Raw genomic sequence first — 24,580 nt, 5'->3', positions numbered from 1 at the left:
CTCAGCCCTCCTTGGAGTCAGATGCGTGTGATGTGTCGGCCTTCCCCAGGGAAGGCGTGTGCTGTTGGGCTGCGCTGCCCCTGCGATGATGCGGGGGCAAGATTAGCAGGAGCACAGGGGAATGGGAGAGGATGATGGCAGCAGCTGTGCAGGAAAAGGGTACGCAGCTTCACCCGCTTTGACATCCAGTTAGTTTGGCTGAAGGGGTCTCCCGTGGCTGTGCTTTAGCTGTGCTTTTAGAACAAACCGTGTTCTGGCGGTGCCTGGGACCAACACCATAGAAAATGAAGAGAAACATTGATGACTAGCCACTAATTACTTTTTTTGCACTTGAACTTAAATGTACTGTACTCACGTAAATCCTCATGACTTGTCGAAGTGTCCTTTAAAATCAGAAATGTATTTATTGTATGTTTGTATAACCTGGGGGAGAACCGAAGGACTGATCAGGTGACAGGACAGAAGGATGCTACCAACCATCTTGAGACAAACCAACCATTTGTTGAGTTCATGCTGTACGGTGTTACCTCAGCTTCTACTGCATAGCACCTGGATTGTGAGGTGAAGAGCTTGTACACTGTGTTTACACTTGGAATTGTTTATTTGAAATGCCTGCTCTTTTGGGAATTGTATAGTCATTCTATGTTGCAAAATGGACATGTACACCTGGGTTTTGATATTTGTGAAACTGTAAAAACTGTGGTAAGAAATATAAATTATCCATAATGTATTTAACAGTATCAATCTGAACTTTTATTACACGTGTTCATACTACGCTGCCAGCAGTGAGCATAACCACCAGAACCGAGAAACAATTCGGTGCTAATTAACCTCCTGCTAGGTGCGCTCCCTGGAGGACCGTGAATCTGGAACCTGGCAGCTACGATCTTGTGCAGTGTTAGAATCTGTCCCCTGATAAAATCCACCTGTGGGCACAAAGCTCCTTCTGTGGGGTGAGGAGAATGTAACGCACACCGGTGTGCATCACAAACAGCGTGACACGCAAGTGGGCAGGACACCAGGAGCGAAAATCAAAACTGGATTACGTCGGTCACCTAGCAGCTTGAGGTGGAGGCTCCTATGGGCAGGTCGTGCCAGCTTGCAGGGAAATATGTCAAATTTCTGTTCCTGATAAACTGCGCGTATTTGCAGTAATGCGCCTGCTCTCTACAGTGGCACATTTGCCTGGAATTTATTTATTTATTTTTAGATGTAGGGAACTTCATTTTTAATTTCAGCTGTTTAACTTGTGTGCACACAGAAGTTGTGACAGGGAGAGACGTCAGGGGCAGTTCTGCTTTGTTGTTCCCACAACTTGTCTAACTTTCAGACCTCGCTTGTCATCTTACGGATTGGTCTTTGTTGCAGTTTGGGTCTGTCGTGAGCGGAGAAATGGGAGAGGCAGACTCCTACAGGGAGATGTGTTCAAGGTTTTGGAGCTAATGCACACCTTTAAATCTGCAGCAATGGAGGAAACCTCAGGATATACACACACCCTTCTGTGTGGCTCCTCCCTGTTTTAGGTCCTGCTGTTCTGGAGAGAGTAAGTGCTTAAGGAAGGAGAACCACATAGCTGAAAAATACTTTAATTAAAAACCCTGAAAGTACAATGCAGTGTGTCAAGTATAGTGTACAATACAAAATAAATATGAAATTCTAACTGTCTTTTAATGAACAATGAAACAGAAGATAAATGTAATTCATTCTTTGTTTCGGAAGAAAGGCTGCTGTGATAGTTAAGGCAGTGGGTTGACATCAAGATTCTGTTCTCAGGCTTTCTGCTTGAACTCTGGACACCACTTGCCAGTAGTGTTCCACTTAACCTATGTAATTCCATACATCCCAGGACACTGCGCAGGTAAACTCGCTGTTGGCCAAGGGCTCAAATGACAGCAGTTGATTCTGGTAGGTTTTGTTGATGATGAAATGCTTCCAGTGTTGGAACAGGCTTGGGAGGATTTTTAAGGTCAGTATCAGCTATCCACTACAGTAGTCATCTTTCTGGTATCTTGCTGCACTTCTGTTTTGGATGTGCTTAGTAGTTTCCTGCTCTACTTTGGATAGTATTTACCTGTCTCTGGCAAGTGATGAACTTTATAAACTGCAAGGTGTTTGGTTTTTTCCTCCCTGTTGGAATAGGTTTGTCTGGTATTGTTCTAAATGATTTAGCAAAAGGGAAAGTGTCTGAAAAATGACACAGCCTATTTTTCCACTTAATATATCACATAGCTAAAATGTTACCTTAATATATTATCTGGCTATCATATATAAATATGTATTTTATACTTATAACAGGATAACCACTGCCTCAGTAAAAAGAGGAAATCCAGAAAAAAAACGTGGGTTGACTCTAGGATAAATCTGATTCTCCAGCTTGGCCTCAAGTTGCATGGATGGGAATTCGTAGTCAGTTAAAAAGTACACTTACAATTACTTATTACAGAAAACAACTTCATCCTGGTGACAGAACCTACTTGGCCAAGCCTGACATTTGAGTCTGGGTGGTAACTTAACTGTGGACTTGGTAGCAGCAGCCTCTCATACAGGTAGCTCGTAAGCTAGTGGCCTGTTTTTTAATACTGTGGCCTTACAAGTGAATGTATTTTGGAGCACCTGCTTGACAGGGTTTCTCTCCCTTAAATATGCTATAGATGGTGCGTTTGTGTATTTATAAATGTATGGCACAAAAAGGTGTTAGTTGTCTCTTGAGTGTACAATGGAAGCATTCTTTCTGAAGTGAAGCAACCTCGTAACGAAGTAACTGAGGAAGGGCTGCCTAAGTGGTACTTCCAGGCACGGGATCTGAGTCACATTCTATACGGAGGAGCTCCTGGAATGCGGTATGACAGCACGTTTTAGCACTTTTTAGTTAGAGGTAGTGGGTTTTCACCCTTGCCCAGAGATGGGCAATGGGGAACCACCGCTGAGGTCACGCTGCGGCATTAGGCACGTTACAAAGAAAAGAGATCCCCTTGAACAAATACAGTCTGGTCTGAAATCTCCCTCTGGAGAGCAAACTTCTCCCCACCACAGGCAGTTCCTGGTGGATTTCTAAGATCAGGTGGCGGGAGAAGTAATGGTCTTGTGTTCTCTGCAGTTTGGAGGCAGTAAAGGAAAACAGCAAGGTGAGGACAGAGGAACATAGGGATAGTCTGAAGAACAAAAGCAGAAAATGACCTCTGCAGGTGGATGAACTTAGGAGATGTGATAGATCCCCATACCTCGTACTGTGTAGTACATGGGCTGAAAGACATCTCACTGTCTTAACCTTCTGTCCCTGTTCTTAGCATGCACCTCCTGCGGTAAGTCCAAAAGAAGGATGCACGGGGAGGTAGGAGCCAGGTATCCCTTCCTCCTTGTTTTGCCAGGAATTACTTTTCTGCTTTGTACTGAATTAGTTAATTACTTGAAGACAGTGGAGCCACGTGTGGGTCATCTGTATTCCCAACTACATGGCTGTGCTCAGCTGTTCCTTCGAGCAGATCAAACGGCCTTGGTGTCTGTTGCCTTTTCTAGGCTGTTCAGAGGGCTGAGCGGAGGGCAGTACCCTTCTGAGCTAAGGGAAGGATGAAATGGAAAGCAGCTGAAAAATGTACGTGGGGAGGGAAATCTAAGTCACCTGCAGTTGTCTGAGAGAGACAAGTAGAAGACTGAAGAAAGGATCTGTGGAGAGACCTGTGAAAGAGGGAAGAAGAGGGTGTGAACAAACAGGCATGGAAAGAACAACGTACAGCATAACTAGAGCACGGAGACCTTGAACAGAACAATGCAAGCAGAGGGGCAAAGGCTCAGGCAAGGTTCTGAAGACTGAGAGGAACTTAAAACAAATGGAGGATGCAAAATGAATTTAAGAGACAAGCTGAGCCAGAAGAGCAAACGAACCTTGCTCAACTCTGGATCTTTAGCACTGAAAAGTCAGATGAGGAATAAAAACAGCTTATCAGCAAACTAACAGCATTATTAAATTTGCTACCATGTAGGATACTTAGTAAAAGTAGAGCACTAATAATGGCTTTCTTTCCTCAAGTGCTCAGCACAGAGGACTTGACAATGACTGGGGCTAAAAAAGATGCTGTGTTTACTAGAGGTAGTATCCTTGGCAAAGCAAGGCATCACCATGGGACAGCCTGCTGCTGGTACTTGCTTTGAGAAGAAGCAACGTTTCCCAGTTAAGTACCAATAGTATGAGATCCTCTTGATGGTTTCCTTCTGCTGCTCTAATCAGGCAACATCAGCGATACAGGAAATAGTCTTTCAGAAATGTTTGTTTGTCCCCCAGCATCCACAAGAAGTCACCAGGTATGAGTTCTTAGTCTGCAGTCTTCCATTCTGGGACAAATACATTTTCCCTTTCTCCCTTGTTGTGGTGTTTTCCAAAACTCAGAGCAACTCAGTAGCGTATGGAAATGAAATGATCACGTATTTCATCTTCGTCCACATCATCTTCTTCATGGATGGAGTTTTCTGTCTCATCCCGCTCAGATTCCACCCTTGTGTCAAAGAGCTGCTCTTCCAGGAAGAAGCTCCCGAAGCCGTACTCCTTGTCATGCTCCTTTGTTTCTGCAGGTGAGACGTGGGGGGATCCCAGAACAAAACCTGCAAACCTGCCAGATTTTTGAAGGGATGAGCTGGGAAGGTTTTATATATTTATATATATGTATGTATACACACACATTGTAAGTGCAGGAGATGGTGCCAATTAAGCAGAGATGTTGTGAGGACGTGCCTATAGGCCATGCTGGTCAGGGGAAGCTGTAGCAGGAGCTACGGAGTCAAGCACAACAGAGAGTAAAAAGTAACAGATGGCAATGACTCTGAAGATTCCTTCTTCTGCCTCATCGCCCCTTCTGCTTTCAGTCTTCCCTATATACGTAACTTTTGCTCTTCTAGAGGGCATCTGTACCGTCTTGTGACTAAGCAAGACCTGACTTCATTTTCTCATCTTGACAGTGCTTGTGGGGTAACCCAGAGTAAGCGTTTGTATCACTGGATAGGTGGTATTTTAGCTTTTAAAAATAAATGAAAGCCGTGCAACAGCTGAGACAAAGGCTGTTAGAATTTCAGGTAAGTTGACATTGCTAATGAAAGGAAAACTGGTGAGAACTTAGCACTCCCACATTCCTCTGCTATCACCTTACTTCTGGTGCTGCATGCGTGTTCCAGGCAAGCTGAAACTAAGCTTGCCTGCAGTTGCCAAAGAATTCCTGCTTTTGGTGAGCTTTGGGCGGCAGGCTGGGAATTCTGCAGCTGCTCCAGGCAAGCACCAAAGTGGAGGTTTGGCTGAACAAAGCGTGAACTTAACACAGTTCCTACATTTCAGTTCGCCACACATCTTACTTTCAGTGGACAACTACACTGAAGATACAGAACGGAGCTGGAGGCTTCTGGCAAGCGCACGGAAACAGACGGCAGTTCTGACACCTGGGTAAGTGTCGACAGCATCAGAGAAATGTAAGAAAAAGGAGCTGCAGCTCCACTCCGCAATTCTGGTAAACTGATCAATAATGTACATTTAGACTTAACATTTCTGTGAGATGAATGGTGTCACCTCGCTCCTCTTGGAAGCACTGTTAGTCTATATGGGGAACAGAGTTGGACTGCCTCTGTTTGAGAGGTTTGCCTTGTGCTGAGCCATCTTTTAGTGGAAGATTAAAAGGATAGTCAATTTCAAATCAAACTTCTAGTTCTTTTTATTTTTGTATTTTTTTAGTGAACAACTTGTAAGAATAGTAACTAAATGAGGGCTAGAAAATACAAGTGCCTCATTTGCTTGTCCTATGCATTTGGTTATATTTTTTTTAGAGTACTGGAGCGAGTTTTCATTTTTTTGTATCTTCAAATCATGCTACACAATGTAAGTCTCTCAGAAAATAACAGTTTAACAGTAAATCTGTATCTACATGTAAACCTGGATGAGAGGCTGTCTCTGTGCCCATCCAAGAAAGATGAAGGTTCCCAAATTAGTTTTAACTTTTTAGTGGTTGAATTCCAAGCTGACTGGGACTCCCTTGAAATTGTGACATCTGGTTCTGTGGCAAGGGCCAAGTCTCTGTAGCAGGCTACGCTACTAGGTGAAACCGTGCTCCTAACATCTTCAAGTGTTTGGTTTTGAAGGCAATACCTGGTGATTATGGTTCATTCTGTATCCTGCAAGATTTTCTGGCTGCGTTTACTGGCTCTTCCCTTCACAACATGTGTTTGTCTCCTAAGCTGTATCTGGAGTAGCTCCACTACCTGCAATGCTACTTGGGTGCAGATACTGGTATTTTCTCTGCGTTCAGTCTTAGATATTCAAAGATACTCCTACTTTGAGTAGTAGGTTTCCTTGGCTGTGCAGACCTGCAGTCAGAGAGCTTAATGCAGCAAATATTTGAGCCTGCCCCAGTTTTCCACCATATAAAAGTGTACTGCTGTAAAAGCTGAAGAAAAGGGCATTTCACCGGTTAGAGATCTGGGTCACTGTGTAGGAACTTGCAGAGGCACTGTAGGTAGCCTGGAAGTTTTAGGGAAAGCAGTCAATACCATGAATTAGCTGTGAAACTCTGTGAAATCCCAGAGTAATCTATAGTCAGGGAGGAACCAATGGGGCTTAATACCACCAGCAAGCAATATCCTTGAGCCAGGGGTTGTGATCTTCAGTGGGATTACTCGGGGGTAAAGCTACCCCCATGTCTGACTGCATTCAAGATGAACTCGCCTGAGTAGTCTGTGGGCATGCTGTCTAACAGTGTCTGTGCAACGTGCTTCCTCTTTCAGAAAAGCCAGATTCTCTTACCGATGTGGGGACTGGAGTTTGGATACTGCTAGCCATGATGGGAAGTCAGGGTTCCTGCAGAGTGAGCGCAGCTCCTCCAGAGCTCTGGTAGTTTCTGCTTCACCTTGCTCTCGGTATTCTTCTTCAGTAAGCCATCTAAACACTAGCTTTTTTGATTGCAAGCGGTTCTTCATTTTTCTAAAATGAAATGAAATCAGTTAGTGTTTCTGAAGTCTTCTGGCACATAATGATGGTCCATCATTTTCCTCTCCTGCCTGCTATTAACATGCATTAATCATGACCTCGGAGGTCTTTTCCAACCTTAATGACTCTCTGTTTACCCTCGTAAGAGGAAAAGCTACATGCTTGCATTAAAATGAAAATTTTAAGGCAACAGGTTTCATGTTTGCAAGCTGCTTACTCTAGGTCTTATCCAGCCTTCCAGAGAACGCTGCTTCACAAGAGCTTTGGATCGGGTCCTTACTGTTCATGCACGGACTGTAATCTCAGAATTAAATAGATGTCTACTTGCTCAGCCATTTTAGGTGAAACATGCAAAATGTGTCTACGCAGAGACATGGGCTGAATCAAAACCCACTCTGCATATGTAAATTTAAAGATCAGCAATGCTCTAAGTCTGTTATGAGTTGTTCATGTTGTTTACTAGATCGCTTCTCTTAAATCTTGCTTTAAATTACAAAACTGAGTAGTCTGAGGCCAAAATGTTTACAATCTGATGTTTTTTTAGCTGCTGCGTAGCGATGTATAATATAATTAGATATCAATTAGAAAGTGTGCCATGTTCTGTTCCCTTCTGTCGACTGCTTTCAATTTAAATGTTGTGATGAGTTAAGATAAGCAAGGGCTGGATGCCCATAAAACTTTCAGCTCTGTATAAAAACACCTGCTCCAACCAGCAGCGTTCAACTTTCCTCCTTATTTCCCTGTAAAGCAAGAATGAATTACAGCCCTTGGCCAGGTCAAGCGGCAAAGGTCTTGCTGTCTCGGTGGAATCCGTATTGGTCTTAATTTTGATATATCTGCTGCTCTTAACTCTGACTTCTGTGAACTCGTAGTCAAATCTTCCTGATTTCAGAGCAAGCTGAACCTGCTTCTGTCAGGTGAGTATTGATACTGCGTTACTGTTGAAACAGTTGGTGCTTCTCAGCTGCTGCTGGCAAATCAGTCTGACAAATTAAAACATCTACCTAAAATAAAAAAGCTTCAACACAGTCCACAGTGGAACATCTAAAGGAGCAGAGGAGCAAAGCAATACGTTCTTCAGAAAACTAAACAATGCGTCAAAGACTAAAAAAGAAATTGTTTCTTATGCTTTTGGTTCTGTTGGTCCTAGCCTTGGCCTCTTCCTGGTTCTTTGAGGTTCAGCAGCAGTCCACAGCTATGGAACAGGCTGCACTAAAGAGTTTTGATCTGGATGGCATCGCTGAAGGTAACAAGCAGCTGTAAATTGTGAGGGCTTTTAAGAATCTTCATTTGAGTGTTACATCTGTGATTAAAAAAAAAAGCTTTACATTTAAGGGTGAGCAAATGTGTTCTTCCCATATTGCTAACAAAATTCTTAGCAAACTAAGATTTACATCGTGAAAGCAGTTCCAGTTCCAAATGCCACAACATAAAGGGGGCACTGCGAACATGGGAGGGAGGGTGTTCCCCCAGCGATAACTGATCGCTTACATGTACTAAGGGCAGACGTACATCTATGGTGATAACCTTGGAGTATTAAAATCTGCGGGAACCCTTACTTTGGTGAAAATGGGTTTTTAGTCTCTGAACTCTACACTGACATTGAAAGCCATCTGGCCTACACAGAACAGTTGGTTTTGAACATACGCTTCCTAGGTGATAGTTCACTTTTATCATGTGAGATTCAATACCAATTACCTGCAGATTTTCTCACAGCAAGTGATACCAAGGTGGTATTGCTGCACTCCAACCAATCAACCAAACAAATGTTTAGGTTGCCATATGCTGCAGACTAGAAGGTGCCACACTGCTACTTAAGAGCACCATCACGTTTGTCCATAAAACAAAATTCATGTTTATAACTGCCAAAGGGAAAGTAATTAAATTCCTGTGTCTTAGGGTTTTAACGTTTTCCTATTGTAGCTTTACATTTGGTTTAAAGATAAACAAAAACTTAGCAATAGAAATTCACCAGTGTTTTTTGTTTGTTTGTTTGTTTGTTTTAATTATTAGCCTCTAATGTTTCCTGGTGGTAACGGGACCCGGACAATCCCAAATACATACAAACCTGCCTATGTTGCAAGCAGCACCGAGGGGATAGCACAGGCCTTTTGAGCAGAGGCTGGCTGCTATTATTGCATATGCAACTTGAGGTATGGTGACACCGCAGTAAATCAAGACAAAGGCTGTTAATTGCAGCGTCCACGTGAATAAGGTTATGCTCAGTTCACTGGTGAGCGGTCCATGCTGATAGCACGTGGCAAAGCTACTCGTTCCAACAGCCAGAAAATACCCTGTGGAAACAGGAAAGAATGACACAGGGAAAACAATGAAAACTGTCACCCATCCTAGTACAGTTTATGTGAGTAAAGTTTGCAACTGCTGTGTAGTACGGCCTGCTGCTTCTTCTGCTGTCTTAGGGGTGCTTGCATTGAATTCTATGAGCTTTGTGTTTCCGTAGTTCACGGGGTGATCTATGAAGAGCCACTGGGTAATGCTGTAGGAGCTGCAGTGCAAGAACCTTGAGGCAGGTGCCAGACCAACAGATATGCCAACCCCTGCAGTTAATTTGTGCGTCCCATTCCCAGATTCAGCAAAATAAAAAGCATCATAGCTGCCCGTTCCCTGTCACGGGGAAAGTGTACGTGATGATAAATCAGTGAAAAAATAATGCAGGCAAAATCTGCTGTTACAGCTGTTACTGGCCCACTATACCAAACTATTTAACGACACAATGTGAGTAAATGCTCACTGAGTACATTAGGAACCTTTGGAATATTACATCATCTCTGGCTCAGGAGAAAAAAGTAATCCATAAATGAGCTGCTTGACTTTTTTTTTTTAATGGATGGGTATTCATCTAACCACTAAATTATCAAAAAATGCACTGCGGATTTTAGTTTAATTTTCTTACCCAGCAAGTATTTCCTGTGTTCGGACCACAACCACTCCATATTTTCTTTGAAACAGAAAATAACATAGAGAGAGGACATCCAGCAGCCAGTCATTAATATCCAGAAGGTACTGTGCTGAAAATTTACAAAAAAAAAAAAATAAGTAGGGAAAATACATAAATCTCAGTCAGAATCAGGACCATTGTGTGCAAGTGAACCCACAGGCAAAAACAGATGTGCTATCTGGTAGCCCTTCAGGGTTTCTGATCCGTGTTGGACTTCCACTGCACTTCTGCCAGTTCACATCTGCCTTGTGATGAATTCTCTGGTGAATGGAAGAGAATCCATCCCAGTTGCCACTAAAATTACATTCTGATTTACAGTGCTTCATATTCTTAAAGCTAAGCTTAGCTCCAGTCCAATAAAAATTATTTAGGTTTCAGAATAAACTTTTCTCCTACATCAACAATCTCCTCTTAAACTCAGGAGCAGCTAATTAGAACTCAATGCTGACTTAATTACATTCACTTGACTCCTGTACCCATTTCAGGGGAGTTACCTGTCTACAAAAACAGAGCAAGGTCAGAATCCGGCCTCGGACTCATTATTATTATTATTATTATTATTATTTTGTTTTTGCAAGTGTAAATTTACCCTTGGAATAAATCTTTTAAGCGTCAACAGGACAAAGACTAGCAGAGCAAGAACACCCAGTATTGCTCCAGAAAGGTAAAAGAACTTGGTACTCCTGTAAAAGAACAAGAGAGAACACTGTGAGAAGTATTTTCTAAGTTGTAATTGGTTAAAAATGCCAACATTTGTAAAGATAGCAGTAACCTTCGGGAAGGACTTAAAGCAGCTGTAAGTCAGAGGTGGTAGTTACATGGTTAACAGGCCTGATTTAGATTTTAAATTCATGCAAAAAAAAAAATAATCCAACAGATGTTATACAATGCACTGGAATTGTCACATGCTGGAAGGTTTTTAAATTATTCTTAAACATTCACGCTTTCTGGTTTTATTGACTTGCTAGTCACTTTATTTTCTCGTACATAGCAATGTGGTTCTGTACTGTAAGAAGTTATATTTTTTTATTTAAAAGGAAAAATCAAGTTTTTCTAAGCTTATGCATTGGTAAAAATCTGATTTAAAAAATATAATTTAGTTAACTCTAAAAAAAAAATACTGCTGCTCTGCTTGTACTAAAGGTGCCTCCTGACAATTAATTTGTGACTCATTTTGCTTTGAAGTCACAGGCCAAGTGTTTTGCTCTAACAGTAAGTATCCTCCCTTACGAGCTATGCAAGACATGCATCAAAAGAACAATGAGGAAGGGCTGGCAAGAAGGTGGAGGCGGACCAGGCCCCGGATGACCTCATCCTAAGCATTTCTGCCTGCACGAAGGCATCATTTTTGATGCATGCGACATTCTTTAGCATTCAGCCAACCTCCCTGGTCCACAAAAGGGAGAGAGGATTTTTCCGAATCCACACACTTGCTCGCTGAGGATTGTCCTGGTGTTGCCCAGTGCAAGATGCCAGGATGCAGCTACCTGACAAACCCTCCTAGATATGTCACGGTCTGTCCAGGCACAAACGGTATGAAGTATCATCACTTTTAATATATGTTTAAACATATGTCCCGTTTCCTTATTTCACTTTCCCAGACAATCATATCTCCAGCTTAGTGAAACAAACCAAAGATGTACAGACTTAGGGAGAGAAGGTCAAAACTCACCTGCTCAGACTGTTTGCAGAATGGAACAGAAAAATTCCAGCTACAAACAAAAACAAGAGCTTTCCATCTAGCACTAAAGGAGGGAAAAAGACATATAGAAATGGACTTTAGAGTTATACAATCTAAAGCATTGGTTATCTATAAAAGATCAGCAGAAAAGTGCCAAGCTTCTTAAAAAGAGATGGTACAATCATGTATGCTGACAATACCAATCTATCTGTAATCTCAGCTGAAAGCTTTCTTACTTACTTTCTCGTTTCACAGTCACGATGTACAGTTCTTTCTTGAGGGGCTGTATTTTGAAGCAAATATCCTCTCCATATTGTTTTATTTTTAGGAAAGTTTCTGTAGATGTCTCTGGTTGCCAGAAGATTTGAACAGCACACGCAGCAAACTCAAAAACAGTTTCTGAGTTATGACAGTTGCTTTTTTCTGAAGTAGGCACAAACCTGAATGGTTCTGTGCTGTTGATTTTTACCTAAAATCAAACAATAACAAAATGCGTAGAGGAATAGCTCAGAATCACTGTTGGTTTTTTTTTGTTGCTGCTTTTTCTGGCACACACAGCATCTATGCCATGCATGTGCTAATGAGGCTCAGCACAGAAAGCTAGAGAACACAATGTTACTGGAATTTTAAGTTGTTTAATATTGGTTATTAATTGTATGCAAATAGTAGTTGTTTGGGCCTTACAGCGTGCTTCAGAGAAATCCAGGTCAGCAAAGGTCTAAGGGCCTCAGTCCACCCACGGGCTCTGGGGGTTTGGTTTTACCACAAAACTTGCTCCCCCACAAATTTCTAACAAAACTTGCAGTATTTGACCAACTGCTGTTTCTTTTGTGGGTATCCATACTCCTTCCCATTCCCTCTTTAACCATAAGAAATAGTACTTGCTTCTCTTGTAGATAATAATGCAATATTTATGTTAGGGATAGATGAGCGACAGGGGAAACAAAAGGCATCATAACCAGGAATTTAAATATAGCACATTCCTGTTGCTTATTTTGGTGTTTCTTGCTAGTTCCTAGCACACTCCCCCACCATAGCCTAAAAGACGTCCATCTTCTGAGAGGGGGTGATCTTGCTGAACGTTGTATTTCATTGTGAGCTCTTGATCTGGGCATATTAGACAACAACAACAAAAATACAAAAAAAAAAAGTGATGCCATAAACAAACCAGGCTTTTACTGGGGAGGAGGCAACACATCAGCAAGCAGTTTGTTTTGGGAAAAATCTTGACTTCCTGCTTTTAAGCATTTCCTCCAGGAACGCTTGTGTTGCTGTTGGAGGGCTTTACCACCTGAAGCCTGCTACCATTCATAAAAACATCTGCAGCACGTTCCCAAGGGAAAAAGTCCTGGGAACGGACAAAGAGGTGTTCCACTTCCATATCTGAGAGCCAATTTCTCCAACACAGAGCAAAACTATTTACTTCCCTTGACCAGAAAAATTCTCCCCAGGAAAAAAAAAAAAAAAAAAAAAAAAAAAAGAAACAGATACTCAGCTTGTTCCTTAACCTGTAACTGCTTCAGTGTTAGGAGATTTTGATACTGTTTTGCTGATCAATAAACATGTTTCTTTTAAGATGACTCTCTGTGCCAAATGAAAAAGCAGCAGCAGGGGTATGTTTCTAATTTTCAGGGTAACAATCTGATACGTCTTTAGTTCTTATACTGTGGATGCTCATACTCCTCCTCATTCCCCTCCTGAAAAGCAAGTCTAATTTCTTATGGTTCTTGTAGACAATAATTCAATCTTCAAATTAGGGAAAGAAGAGGGATGCTACAAGTAAGTGGTTCACAGAACTGTGGTTTAGCCTCAAATTTAGAAGCTGTATCAAGGTGTCGTGATGCAAAACATTTCTTGCTGAGGTTAACAGCGGTCCATCAGCAGGAAAGATGCGCATCAAAGTAAGATGCGACACTTAGTTACTGTTTGTTCAGCATCCTGTTGTAACACTGTAAGCCTAGTTGACGTCCTTTTAATACAGGGACAGCAAGCCTTGCTGCATCGGGAGCAAAGGATCATCACAATGCTGTATTTTTATCATGCTCCTACCTGATCCTGCCAGCTGGGAGTATACGCAGCTGGGAGAAGTTCATGTGAAGTGTAGGGCGTATCTGGGTGATCCCCAAAAGGGACTCTTACCTGTACAGTTGACCAAATGTACTGTAAGTGCAGGGTTCTGTTTTGCACATAACAATAGCAGTTTTCATTCCATTTCTGGATGACGTCCCCTTCTTTCAAGAGGCTACAGTATTCACCTGGGGAGGGAAAGGTAACTTTAAATATGCATCAAGGACAAATGTGTAATTTTCCTCCCTTTTTTTGGTATATGCTGACGGAATCACAAGCAATTTGCAGATAATTGAACGTAAAAACTATGCTGCAGGGTAGCACATTCAATTTGATTTAGACAAAAAAATCAAACGACACTTCTAATCAAGTAGTTCCGGCTCTAAAATAAACAGTAACACCTTGGGGGAGAAAAAATTAATCCGGGGTGAGATTTTTTTTTAAAATGCAGTCAGTAAAAGCTTGGCATCTCTATCCACGTTTCGATGGCACAGGAATCAGGCCTCTGGGCCAAGTTCCCTGCTGGCACGAGTGGGCGTAACTCCACTGTAGTCGGCGCTTATACCCATGGTGAATGCAACTGTGGGAGTCTGAGCAGGTAAACAGGCTCACATATTAAATAGTCATGTAGCACATGACATTGCTGCTGACTACAGAAACTGCACCCATCTCCCTCTGAAATGGTTCCAGTGCTAAATAACATAAATCCTCTTCTTAATTTGTACCTTTAGCATCATTTTCCCTGACACGGTCCGGCCACTACATGTTAGCATGGCAACTGCACCGACAGCTTGCCAGAAGCCTCAAAACACGGACGCGTAGTGGTGTAACTCCTGAGATGCTGGTCACCCCCTACGATCCCCACAATTAGGTTGCACCTTTCAGCAGAAATGCACCTGAAAGATTTATGGAGCAAACCTTCAAGAACAACGTACATTCCTGTCTATATGGACGTGTAAAACATGCCCTACAGTGCCTTGCTGCAGTGTTCCAGGAACATAATTAAAGAGCAGAATAAAGGAAATTAATACAGATCAGAACAGAGGGAATCATCTGGCTCACTGAATAGAAAATGTAGGTCTAAGCCAAGCTCAGTAATAACTGCTAAAACACTCACACACTCAGAACAGCAATATGAACGTGTCCAAAACAGACTCAATCTGGACAAGGAAATACTCTTTGCAGGTTAAAACCTGCCTTGTCTCTATAAGGAAGGTAAGCCTAGCCTAAATTATTTTTTAAACAATTTAATTAAAGCAATGAAAAATACCTGTGTGCATGTTCTTATCTAAGTTTATTAAGCCATTCCAGAATTAGAACGTGTCCACAGATGATCCTGCTAAAGTATGCTGGCTTGAAATCTCAATTTGGGCGTTTTTGTTGTGAAATACTAACCATCTGATTAATTCTAATCCATACCAAGTCCAACAGAAGAGAGCACAGCACTTGAGACGAGGGCTGACTGTCACTCTCGACAGGCATTGCCTTTTCATAAAGGAAAGCTGCAAAAGGATTAACTTGTCCCCGAGAAGCACGGCTGACTAAGGCAGCTAACAGGTGAGGCTGGGCATTATCCCAGGGCTAGAAGTGAGATGGGTTCAGTGGCAGGAAACGGCAGTGCCCTAGCAGAACCAGAACACAGCCTGGAGCACAGATGCCTTTCCTGCAAGGTGTATTTATTACCAGAAGGGTTTTCTGCCCAGGGCAAGCCACTGTGCTCCTGTGCACGCCGGTGAAGACAGAGCCTCTGTGCTTCTGTCACTGCTGTGGACCACGCCGGTGGCGGGCTGGACAAGCAGCAGCCACCAAGGAGATCAGAAAAGCCTACAAGGCTAGGGTAGATGTTGGCACATGAAACAAAAAGCATCCAGTGCCCCTAGTCCAGGAGAAGGGAACAGGGACCTCTGCAGAAGCTGCTGCGTTTGAATTTAATCGTTAGGAATTAATTCTCCTGTGGATGGACAGTTTATGTCCTCAGTGTACTATACTAGCAAACGTTCTCGCCTCCCTTAACTCTGAGGCACTTACGTGCCTTTTCTTGAGAAGAAGCTTTTGCTTCAGACGTGACATCAGCTCCGCAGAGCGAAACGATCCCTTTCCAAAAAATAAAGATGCACTTGAGCAGGTGCCCGTAGCTACAGCAGGCCTTCAGCTGCCCCCGCTTCCTCGGGCTAGGAGCAGGATGCGAGCGGGGCAGCAGCCCCCAGAGCTCTGCACCGCTCCCCCAGCCCACAGCCGCCCCCTGCAGCCCCCTGCCCCCTTTAATAACGACTCGCCCTGCCCCAACCCCCCCCATCCCCGCAGCCCGCCAGCCGCTTTCACCGCCCCTCCGAGCTCCCCGCTGCCGGCCTCACCGCCAGGCCTGCGCCGCCCTCCCCGGCCCGGCCCGGCCCTGCCAGGCCCCGCAGCCCCCCGGAGGCCTGAGGGGAACCGAGTACCTGCCGCCGCCGCCCCGGCCAGCACCGCCAGCAGCAGCAGCCCCGGCCCCGGCCCCAGCCCCGGCCCCAGCCCCAGCCCCGGCCGGGCCCGGGGAGGCCGCGCCGGGCCCATGCGGTGGCTGCGGCTCCGCCTCTGAGGGGCCCGGCCCGGCCCGGCCGCCCTCGGGGCCGCCCCTTGGGATCCTCAGGAGCTCGGGGCTTTGTGCTTGGAGGAGCCGGGGGCTCCTCCGACAGAAAGCGGGGCAGAGGGGGAAGGCTGCGGGTCGGGGTTGGGGGCTGCCCCCCGGCTGCGTGTCCGGAGCGAGCGGCCGCAGCCCGGCTGTGGGGCCAACGCTCCTCGGGCTCTGGGTTCGCAGCGTCCCCTCGGCGCTGACCGGCTTTTTCCTGGGAGAGGAGCCACGCCGCGCTCAGCTCTCCCCGTGCATCGTTCCTCCGGCTCCGTGCCCCTCACTGCTAACCGGCTTTGTGCGACTTGTCTTGCACTGCGGCCAGGCAGCCTAACCCCGTCAGCAGCCGCGGCCCCGCCAGACACAACGAGAGGCCCTCGGCGGCTCCCGACGCCGTGCTCCCCCAGGCAAGGTACGGCGGTGTGACAGCACAGCACCAGGTCCTTCGTGCGAGACACTTCCAATTCTTTCGTGGTTAATTATAATTACGCTGTGCTTTCATTGCTCCCAGTCTGAAGCACGCGCGTGTGAGTTTGCCTTCCTAACTGGTGCTGCTGCTCAGGCCAAAGGTTGGATTGTGAGCTTAGAAGTGGTCTTTAACTGTTTGCTTACAAAATACGGCCACTGGTGAAGCGCAGTGGTGCAGCACAGCTCACCAAAGCTCTGCCCTTGTCAGCTTTCAGGCCCTGGGTAGAGCTGAGGGAGATCCCTCCGGCATTAACACAGCCCCACATCCATCAGCGGGAGGAGGGATGGACAAATTCAGTAGCACGGGAACTGCCACAAGTTCCTTTTAGGACAGAGTCGAAGCCTCAGTATGTGACACTATGCAGACACAGCTCTTGGAGTGGTGCTTCCAGTGTTACCTGAGCTCAGAAGTGGGGCTGGGAAATATTTATGGGCTGCTAGCTTTCAGTCCAATGCTCCTTTATCGAGGACAAACTTAGACCTCCCAAGCCTTAAATGTTTTACCACCACAATCTGCAGTGTCCTTCTTGAGCTGCTTAAAAGCTGAGTGCAATGTTAGATGTAACACCGAATCCTCTTTGCGCCGCTGAATCCTTTCAGCCCGCGGAGGCCCTGGCTGCTGACACTTTATTTGCCATGTGCAGCCTTGCAAACAGGCTACGGCTGCGTGGTGGCGAGGTTCTCCACGCTCACCAGAGCCCTGCCACGTTGGGTGCTGCTCTGAAGAGCGATCACAGCCAACGCCTGTCCCTGCCACCATGGGCTGCAGCCCGGGGAGGAGGCATCCCACCAGGTGATGCTCGCCACCCTCTTTCAGCCTCCTGCTTCTAGTGGAGCTGGCGAGGGTTTTAATTCCCAGGTGTGCCACTAACATCTCAACATGTGCTCCAGATGACTCAGGGCACTTCCTCTGATTTTTTTTTTCCCCTTCCCTCTTCTTACATCAGCAAACGGTGTGCTTTGTTTGCAGTTATGGGGCGGTCTACCCGTCTTTGGCCAGGACCGAGCGGCTGCAGGCTTGTGAAAGCAATGGCATTCCTTCTTCCTTAGGCTGGCGTGTGGGCGTTGGATTGTGTCACTCGTAGGAGGTGAGCGTCAAAGGAAGTGGGATCAACTGCTGGAGATTTGTAATCCAGGTACTTAATACTTGGTTTCCTGGAAAAAAAGGGAAAAAGAGAAAAACAGGCAGCCTTTGTGTCTTCAGCTTTCCCACGTAGTCAGAACAACACAATACCTATACGTGCCTAAGCATATTTCTGTGGTTTTTTTTGCTTTCATTTACTCAGGATGAAGAACTACTCTATTCCCTTTTAAATAGTTTCATATGTTTTGGCGGCTTCTGTTGAATGTTTATTCCAGTAATGCAAATAATTTGTGTTCCGTAAGTGCCCTCACAAACAATGCAATTTATTATCAGGTACATTATGTTGTCTTTTATTTGATGTAAATGGTCTCTTAGAGTTAAAATTAGACAGAAGAGCCATTTGAGACTATTTTGTTCATCTCCAGCTGTTTTTTCAGGAGTGCATTAGTTTGAAGTATTTCACTGGCAAAATACGGAGTTATTTTTTGGGGAGCAGAACTATCTACACAAGATAAGTACAGCTGCTTATTTTTCCAGCAGTTTTATGGTAATCTCTATTTTATTTGACACGTATAGATACCGAGCTAGGTACTGCTCTACTAGGGATATTTATCTCTCCTGAACTGCTCTAGGCAGCAGATAATCTTTTACAATCTTTCTTCAGGCTAAGCTTATAAATGAGCAAAGGAAATGGTTTTTGAAGGGTTACCTGTGTCATATTTTACTGATTAGGCAAAAGGGCCGTATATTGTCATTATGCTGTATTTTTTCTCTTTTTTTCTAAAACCTTTGCATATTTAATCTGAGTGCAGGGCACTTACTGTAGCCACCCATGCTTTCAAAGCCCAAAGTGCCAGAACACGCCTTTTGCTGTTCTGTCACTGGTGGGGGGTCAGGCAATCCAAGGCAATCCCAGTGTTTTTAGATAAACACTGACCTTTCGCAGCCTTTCCGGCATTTAACCCTGCGTTCGTTGGATGCTCGTTTTCCCACAGATCTCAAAAGGGCCTTTAGGTCAGAAGGGAGGAAAGCTCAGCCTGCTGATGGCAGAGTGTTTGTGGGAGGATGCGTCTGCAGTTTCTGGAAACAGACATTCACTTCGCTCTGCCTTCAGCCAAGTATTTTGGTGTAAGTTCATTGATCCCATTGATGTTATTCCTGATGTACACAACAGCAAGCGAGTTCAGCTCTAGGCTTCTGCTAAGTAGCAGTGGGCCTTAAATATTTATCTAGTTTATTTTTAGCACGCCAAATGTAGCTATATTTGTAGCAAGGAAGCAGTGATAGAAATCTTGCTGGACTCCTCTTTTGCTTTGCGTCTGCAGTGGGGAGGCAGTTTGGGTTGGTTTGCTGTTGTTTTTTTTTTTTGAACCGGAGCTCTTATTAGTGATGTTAAAGTTGCTCTGGTGAATATATGATAGATTTCATTTTTTCAGTCACCTCTTAACTCCCATGTTTAAATTGAACGGATCTTGTTACTTGCCTAAAGGAGCACCGAAACAGCCTAAGGAAATAAGAGCCGTAGCCACTTCAGTTACTTCACATACAGCCCTGCAAAGCATTTCCAATTCCCACTGATACCACAGTCCAGAAAATCACGTACTGCTCCACAGAAATAGCTTTTCTGCCCATCTCCTCTACAAGCAGAGACTTGTCTCATATGAGGGGAAAATGTTAAGAGCGCATTCATGACCCAGGCAGCTGTAGGAAAGCAAAGCCCTTTTCACTGAAGCACTTGAGAGTAAAATCTGAGCCTCTTTTAAAATGCAATTTAAATAAGATCACCTGTAGCAGAAGTCCCTGTACCCTGAGTGTATTTACTCGTGAGCTGCCCTTCCCAGCTTCCTTATCGGAGGCCTTGCGTGCTCTTTGCACGAAGTTGGATACGGTGCTGGCTCAGACCCGAGGGAAATGACCAGTTCCTGCACCAAGGCACGCGAGCAGCTTGGCACAGGGAAGTCACGTTCACCGAAGGGCCCCACCCCTGTGGCAGGGCGTACACCAAGGCACCAAGCACGGTGCTGGAGCTGAGCGTATCCCCAGGACATGCTGCAGCCACCCAGTCCCAAAATAAGCAGTCTGCTGCTACGCTGATGGTGCAGAGCAAGGAGCCAGGGAAGGGGGGGCTCCTTGAACCAATGACCAGATTTTGAGCCTTTTTCATTCCCAACTCTTTCTGCAGAGGTAGAAGGAGACTGGGGTAACAAAGTAATAGCAATTGATCTGGTCTCAGAGCGGCTCAGCGTGCCCTGGGATGGTGTGTAGGCATGGATACCTCCCATGGGGAAGGGTCCCAGTATTACAAGAAAACCCCCAGGCAGAGCCCCTTAGAGCAAACACTTTGAAAGCTGGCTCTATGTTTTAAGGACTTCTAGCACGCAGAACAGATAGAAAACAGACTTACAGGTGGTTAGCTGCTTACTGGCGGAGCCCTAAAATAAAAGATCTTCTCCTCTGGGAAACTTTTGCTCGATATAGGACAGGCAGATGGCCGCGCTGATGTGAGGGAGCCCACGTTTGTAGCTGCGTGGTGGGGGAAAGGCAATGCCTCGGAAAAGACACGTGAGGGATAAACTAGGCTGGTGGCTGGAAATGCTGGAAAACAGCATGCAGTTGGACAGCACGGCTCAGAAATGAGCACTTTGGGCTCTTGGGCCACTGATTTACATGCAGCTCTCAGCTCAGTACTTCCCCAAATCTACTACTTTAACTCTGCAGATGGTCGGTAGTAAATAGATCCTAGCCCAGAGATCAGTTGCTAAATAACCACATCGCAAAAGCCAAGCGCTCCTCCCAGTGTTGAGATCCCACCTGGTAGGCTCAGAAATGTGCCCAGGACATCACTGGGAGCTGGAGTCCTCACCACACAGAGGCAGACAGGCAAGTCGTGGTCTTGTTGCGTCTGTCCCGTAGGGAAACAGGACTCGCCCATCGCCATGAACTGTAAAACATCCTTCTAAATCGCAGGGTTTGATTTAAAAAGAGATTGTGAAAGCCTGGGAGGGAAGGAGAACTGACATAGAGTCAATCTCCCGTGTCTACTATTAAAATTCACGGGACGTGATATGCAGGGGGGCCGTGGGAACAGCGTGCTGTTCGTGGATAAGAGTGTGTGTGTCTGCCTCACGCTTTCAGTTTGATATTGGTGTTAACTGTTGTTGTTACTATGTTTATGTAGTAGCCTCTAGTAATTGTTCTGGGGTTTGACAAAGCACTCTTGGAAAAATGAATTGCTAGCGGTATTAAACAAATACCGCTTTCCAATGGCTCTTTATTTCCTGAAATTAAATTTTAGCCCTGGTACGCCCAATTACCTTCATGACTAATCTCTGTGCTGTCAGAACAGCTTGTCAAGCTCTTTTAGATCAAGGGAGGTTGTTAAGAAGATTCTGACCAAGTCTTCCTATCGCTTTGTAACCACACTGCTGCCGTTACTGCTGTGCCGTTGTACCTGCAGGGGAAAACCAAGGACTTTGGCTAAGCCAGGTGCAAGTTTGGATGGCACCTCTTCCTAACTGTGCCTGCCCGTAACCAGGGAGAGTGTCATACTGCCTCAGCGCCTGGCCCTTCGTGGTAATGCCCTGGGCACAAGTGCACTAAGTTGTCAATTGTCGGTTCTATTACAGGTTTTCTTGGGAGGCTTCGCTTCAGAAAACGCTCCCGTGAAATTTAGGAGAGGGTAGCCTGCCTCAGCCAAGGTGTCAAGGACAGAAGAACTCAAGAGAACGGCTTCTGTAACCCCGTGTGTCACAGTCCAGCACGCTGTGTTTGAAGCAGTCGGCACTGGTTTTAACAAAGCAGATGTTGGGCAAGAAAGGGCAACCTGAGCCATGCTAGTATCGAAAAGGCCCAGAACGGACAGCCCTTCGTAAAACTGCTGGGGACGAGACAAAGGTAGCCTGTGGTTTTTGCCTGCCATTTGATCCATTGGGTTTTTGGGTGTCTTGCTGCTTCCTCTTTTCTTTTCTGTGCGTGCTCAGACTGGTCCAGCTCAGGCTGTCTGTTCTTAACACACCCTTAATGAAGCATTTGCAAACTCTGTAACATTTCTTTCAGAGCCTGTTCGTTTTCAGTTGTTCAGTGCTTCTTTTCACAGCCTGCCTTTGCTTACCTGCACATCTCGGTACTCCTTTACCTCTCTCCCCCATAAAAAATTCCCAGGTTTGCCATTCCCATTATTAGTAAAACGTGCCAGTTTGGCATTCCTCCCCTCCACTCCCAGCACTCTTGGCTTCTTAAAATTTCTTCCTTTCCTGCTTTCAGACAGAGTCCTCCTCCATTACAAAGTTTCTTAGCCTGCTCGGGGTGCTTTAATAATAGGTGGATCTGGGAAAAGAAGGGTTTGTCTCTTTCAGGTTTGGAGTAAAACACCTAGCGTATTTTACGGCAGCAAACATGCATCTTGATCTAAATGCATCTCCAGACAGGCTGTGTTGCACAGAGGCAGCTTTCCAGTATCTCTTCCCAAAGCAAGGTGATGAAAGGGCTGTCCTGTGTAAATCCCGAAGAGCAAAGGACAGCAACGCACGTCGAAGTGCCTCGGTAGGGAGAGCCAGGATGTACAGTCATTTTGCCCCCGCTAGTCACAGCCGCTCTTGCCGACACTTGCGGAATGCAGGATGTGCCTCAAATAGAGCTTTACAAATATTCTCTGCTGCAGTCGTTTCAGCCTTTCCTGGTATTAATATTAGTTCTCACTGACAACAGCTGGGGATTTTAGTGACAGCGACTGCAGAAGAGTACAAATGTGTTTTGTTGTTGTTGTTGTTGGTTTTCCTTTCCACTTTCATGCCAGCTGAAAAGTGAACATCAGACTCCCTGTACTGACTCAGATGAAAGGTTGAACAAGCCCAGGCTCCTGTCTCTGGCAGTGGCCAGAGAAGCTTAAAGAAAGCGTAGAAGAGCAAAACAAGCATAGAACAATCCTTTCCCCACTCCATCCTCCCCACAAAGTGAATCTGTTCAGTTCTGGCACCTATCCTGATGAGATAAGGAAGAATAACTTAAAGAATCCAGTGGCAAGGAGGGGAGGGAGGTGCTCCCTTCAAAGTGCTGGCAGGTTTTTGTTTTCTGATCCAGTGCCAAATGCTACAGTGGTACTTGCCAAATGCCCTTGCCATGGTGCTTGTCCGAGGGCTTTACGGCATTACACACGCCGCCTGTGTTGTGCTGCTTCTGCTGAAGTCTGTGGGATTCCTCTCGTGCTGAAACTGCTAATTGTGAACACCCAGCTTGTTTGGACGTTAGCGTGCATCTCCGGAGCACGAAGAAAAGGAGATCCCTGCCCGTGCTGTTAGCAGGACAAGCAGTTGGTAAGAGACAGGTTTTTACCTGGTTTAGCTGAGACTGGAGAACACGCATGCTGCACAGGCGGGCGTCCTGGTTTCCGGAGCTGTCACAGAGAGCTGGTTTAATTGAGACCACACTCTGAAAGGTGGGGCGGGTGCCATTCTCCTCTAAGGACCCCTGGACAATCCCACCTCAGGATTAGGTCTGCACGCAATGATGGAGGCGCAAGCGTGATTCCTGAGGGGAAAAAACCACACCAACTTTTTAAGCTCCTAATTTTAAGAGCGACGCAGTCTGGAAGCATCAGCGTTTGTTCTGTCTCATTAAACCTCAAGCCTGAGTTCCCAGAACAGCTTTTCCAGAGGAAAGCATCCATAGGCAGGTGTTTCTTGCCAGCTGATCTGGACCTTCGGCAGTTCCTAGCTCCGAGCAGGCTCCCTCAGCAGAGGGACGCGCCAGAGCACCACAGGCTTGCAAACGCCGTTCGCTGCTTCAAAGAACTTAAAAGTACCAAACGCACCAGCGGACCTTGCCAGCTCCGTAAGCCAAGCAAGCTGCGGTGTAAGGAGGTCAGAAAGAACTCAGACACACCTGGAAATACTCATAAAGCTCTCCAGCCTAATCACTGTTGCTCAAGGTGTCCAAGAGCTCTGCAAACATTTGAACAACGTGTGTGAGCCAGACAGGTGTGGCTTCAGCAGCTTGGATGCCCAAAGGAACCCAGCAGGCCAGGAGCGCTCACCCACTTCTTAATTTGTTTGGGTCAGGATCAGCTCGGAGACCATCCAGCTCTGCAGGCAGGTGACCGCAGCTTGTGCTGTGGCTCTCCTCCTCATCCTACGTACCCTGCCTGCCGTTGGGAACAGCACCTTCCAGCACCACAGCTCTGAGGGACGATGGCCACAGCTGCTGCAAACGGAGGCTTGAAACGTTCACAGAACAGCAGAAATCAAAGTGGTGTGAAGGGACTAACCATTATGTGCCCAGAAACTGGTAACGAAAGCAGAAACGGAGGTGGGGTTTCTTAGCTGTGGGGATAACGCGGCCCAGAGCTCCTCTGGGGACCGTCTGCAGGAATCTGCATGATTCGGGTGCGTCATTTAGGGGGAAAAGCAGGAAGCAAGCTGAATCAAAAATACTAACAATAATGCTAGAACCCATCGTGGTGCACTCCAGCTGGATCTCTTTTGCTACGAGAAAGCAATGTTTAGAGACACTGATGCTATTGTACTCGTTAATTCGGAGGTGTTTTCTATAGATATTTCTTGAGAGCTGCTACCCCAGGGGGAAAGACAATAGCTACGGCATTTGCTTAAGACAGTGCTCCAGAATTTCAGCAGCTGGGGTAGAAATAGGAGCAGGAGACTGAACGCAAGTAGCGTCCTGTTGCAGCAGAAGGGTGGGATGCACAGGGGGCCACTGCCCTCTGTTAACTCGAAGGATAATTAACCATGAAGCTTCAAACTCTT

At 45.6% G+C, this 24,580-nt stretch overlaps 1 protein-coding gene across 1 annotated transcript; it reads right to left on the bottom strand.

Moving 5' to 3' along the window:
• Positions 1-1,570: 1,570 nt before the first annotated feature.
• NEMP2 (nuclear envelope integral membrane protein 2) lies at positions 1,571-16,772 on the bottom strand. The gene is given in 11 exon segments (XM_035330853.1): positions 1,571-4,414; positions 4,416-4,604; positions 6,776-6,952; positions 9,027-9,252; positions 9,873-9,987; positions 10,507-10,600; positions 11,590-11,662; positions 11,839-12,067; positions 13,738-13,853; positions 16,104-16,130; positions 16,760-16,772. Coding segments are annotated over 11 exon segments (1,293 nt in total). The 3' UTR covers positions 1,571-4,380.
• Between the last annotated feature and the right edge of the window lie 7,808 nt (positions 16,773-24,580).

The sequence above is a fragment of the Oxyura jamaicensis genome, chromosome 7 (assembly GCF_011077185.1).
Source record: "Oxyura jamaicensis isolate SHBP4307 breed ruddy duck chromosome 7, BPBGC_Ojam_1.0, whole genome shotgun sequence".
NCBI lineage: Eukaryota > Metazoa > Chordata > Aves > Anseriformes > Anatidae > Oxyura > Oxyura jamaicensis.
This window is presented reverse-complemented; position numbering and strand designations above follow the sequence as displayed.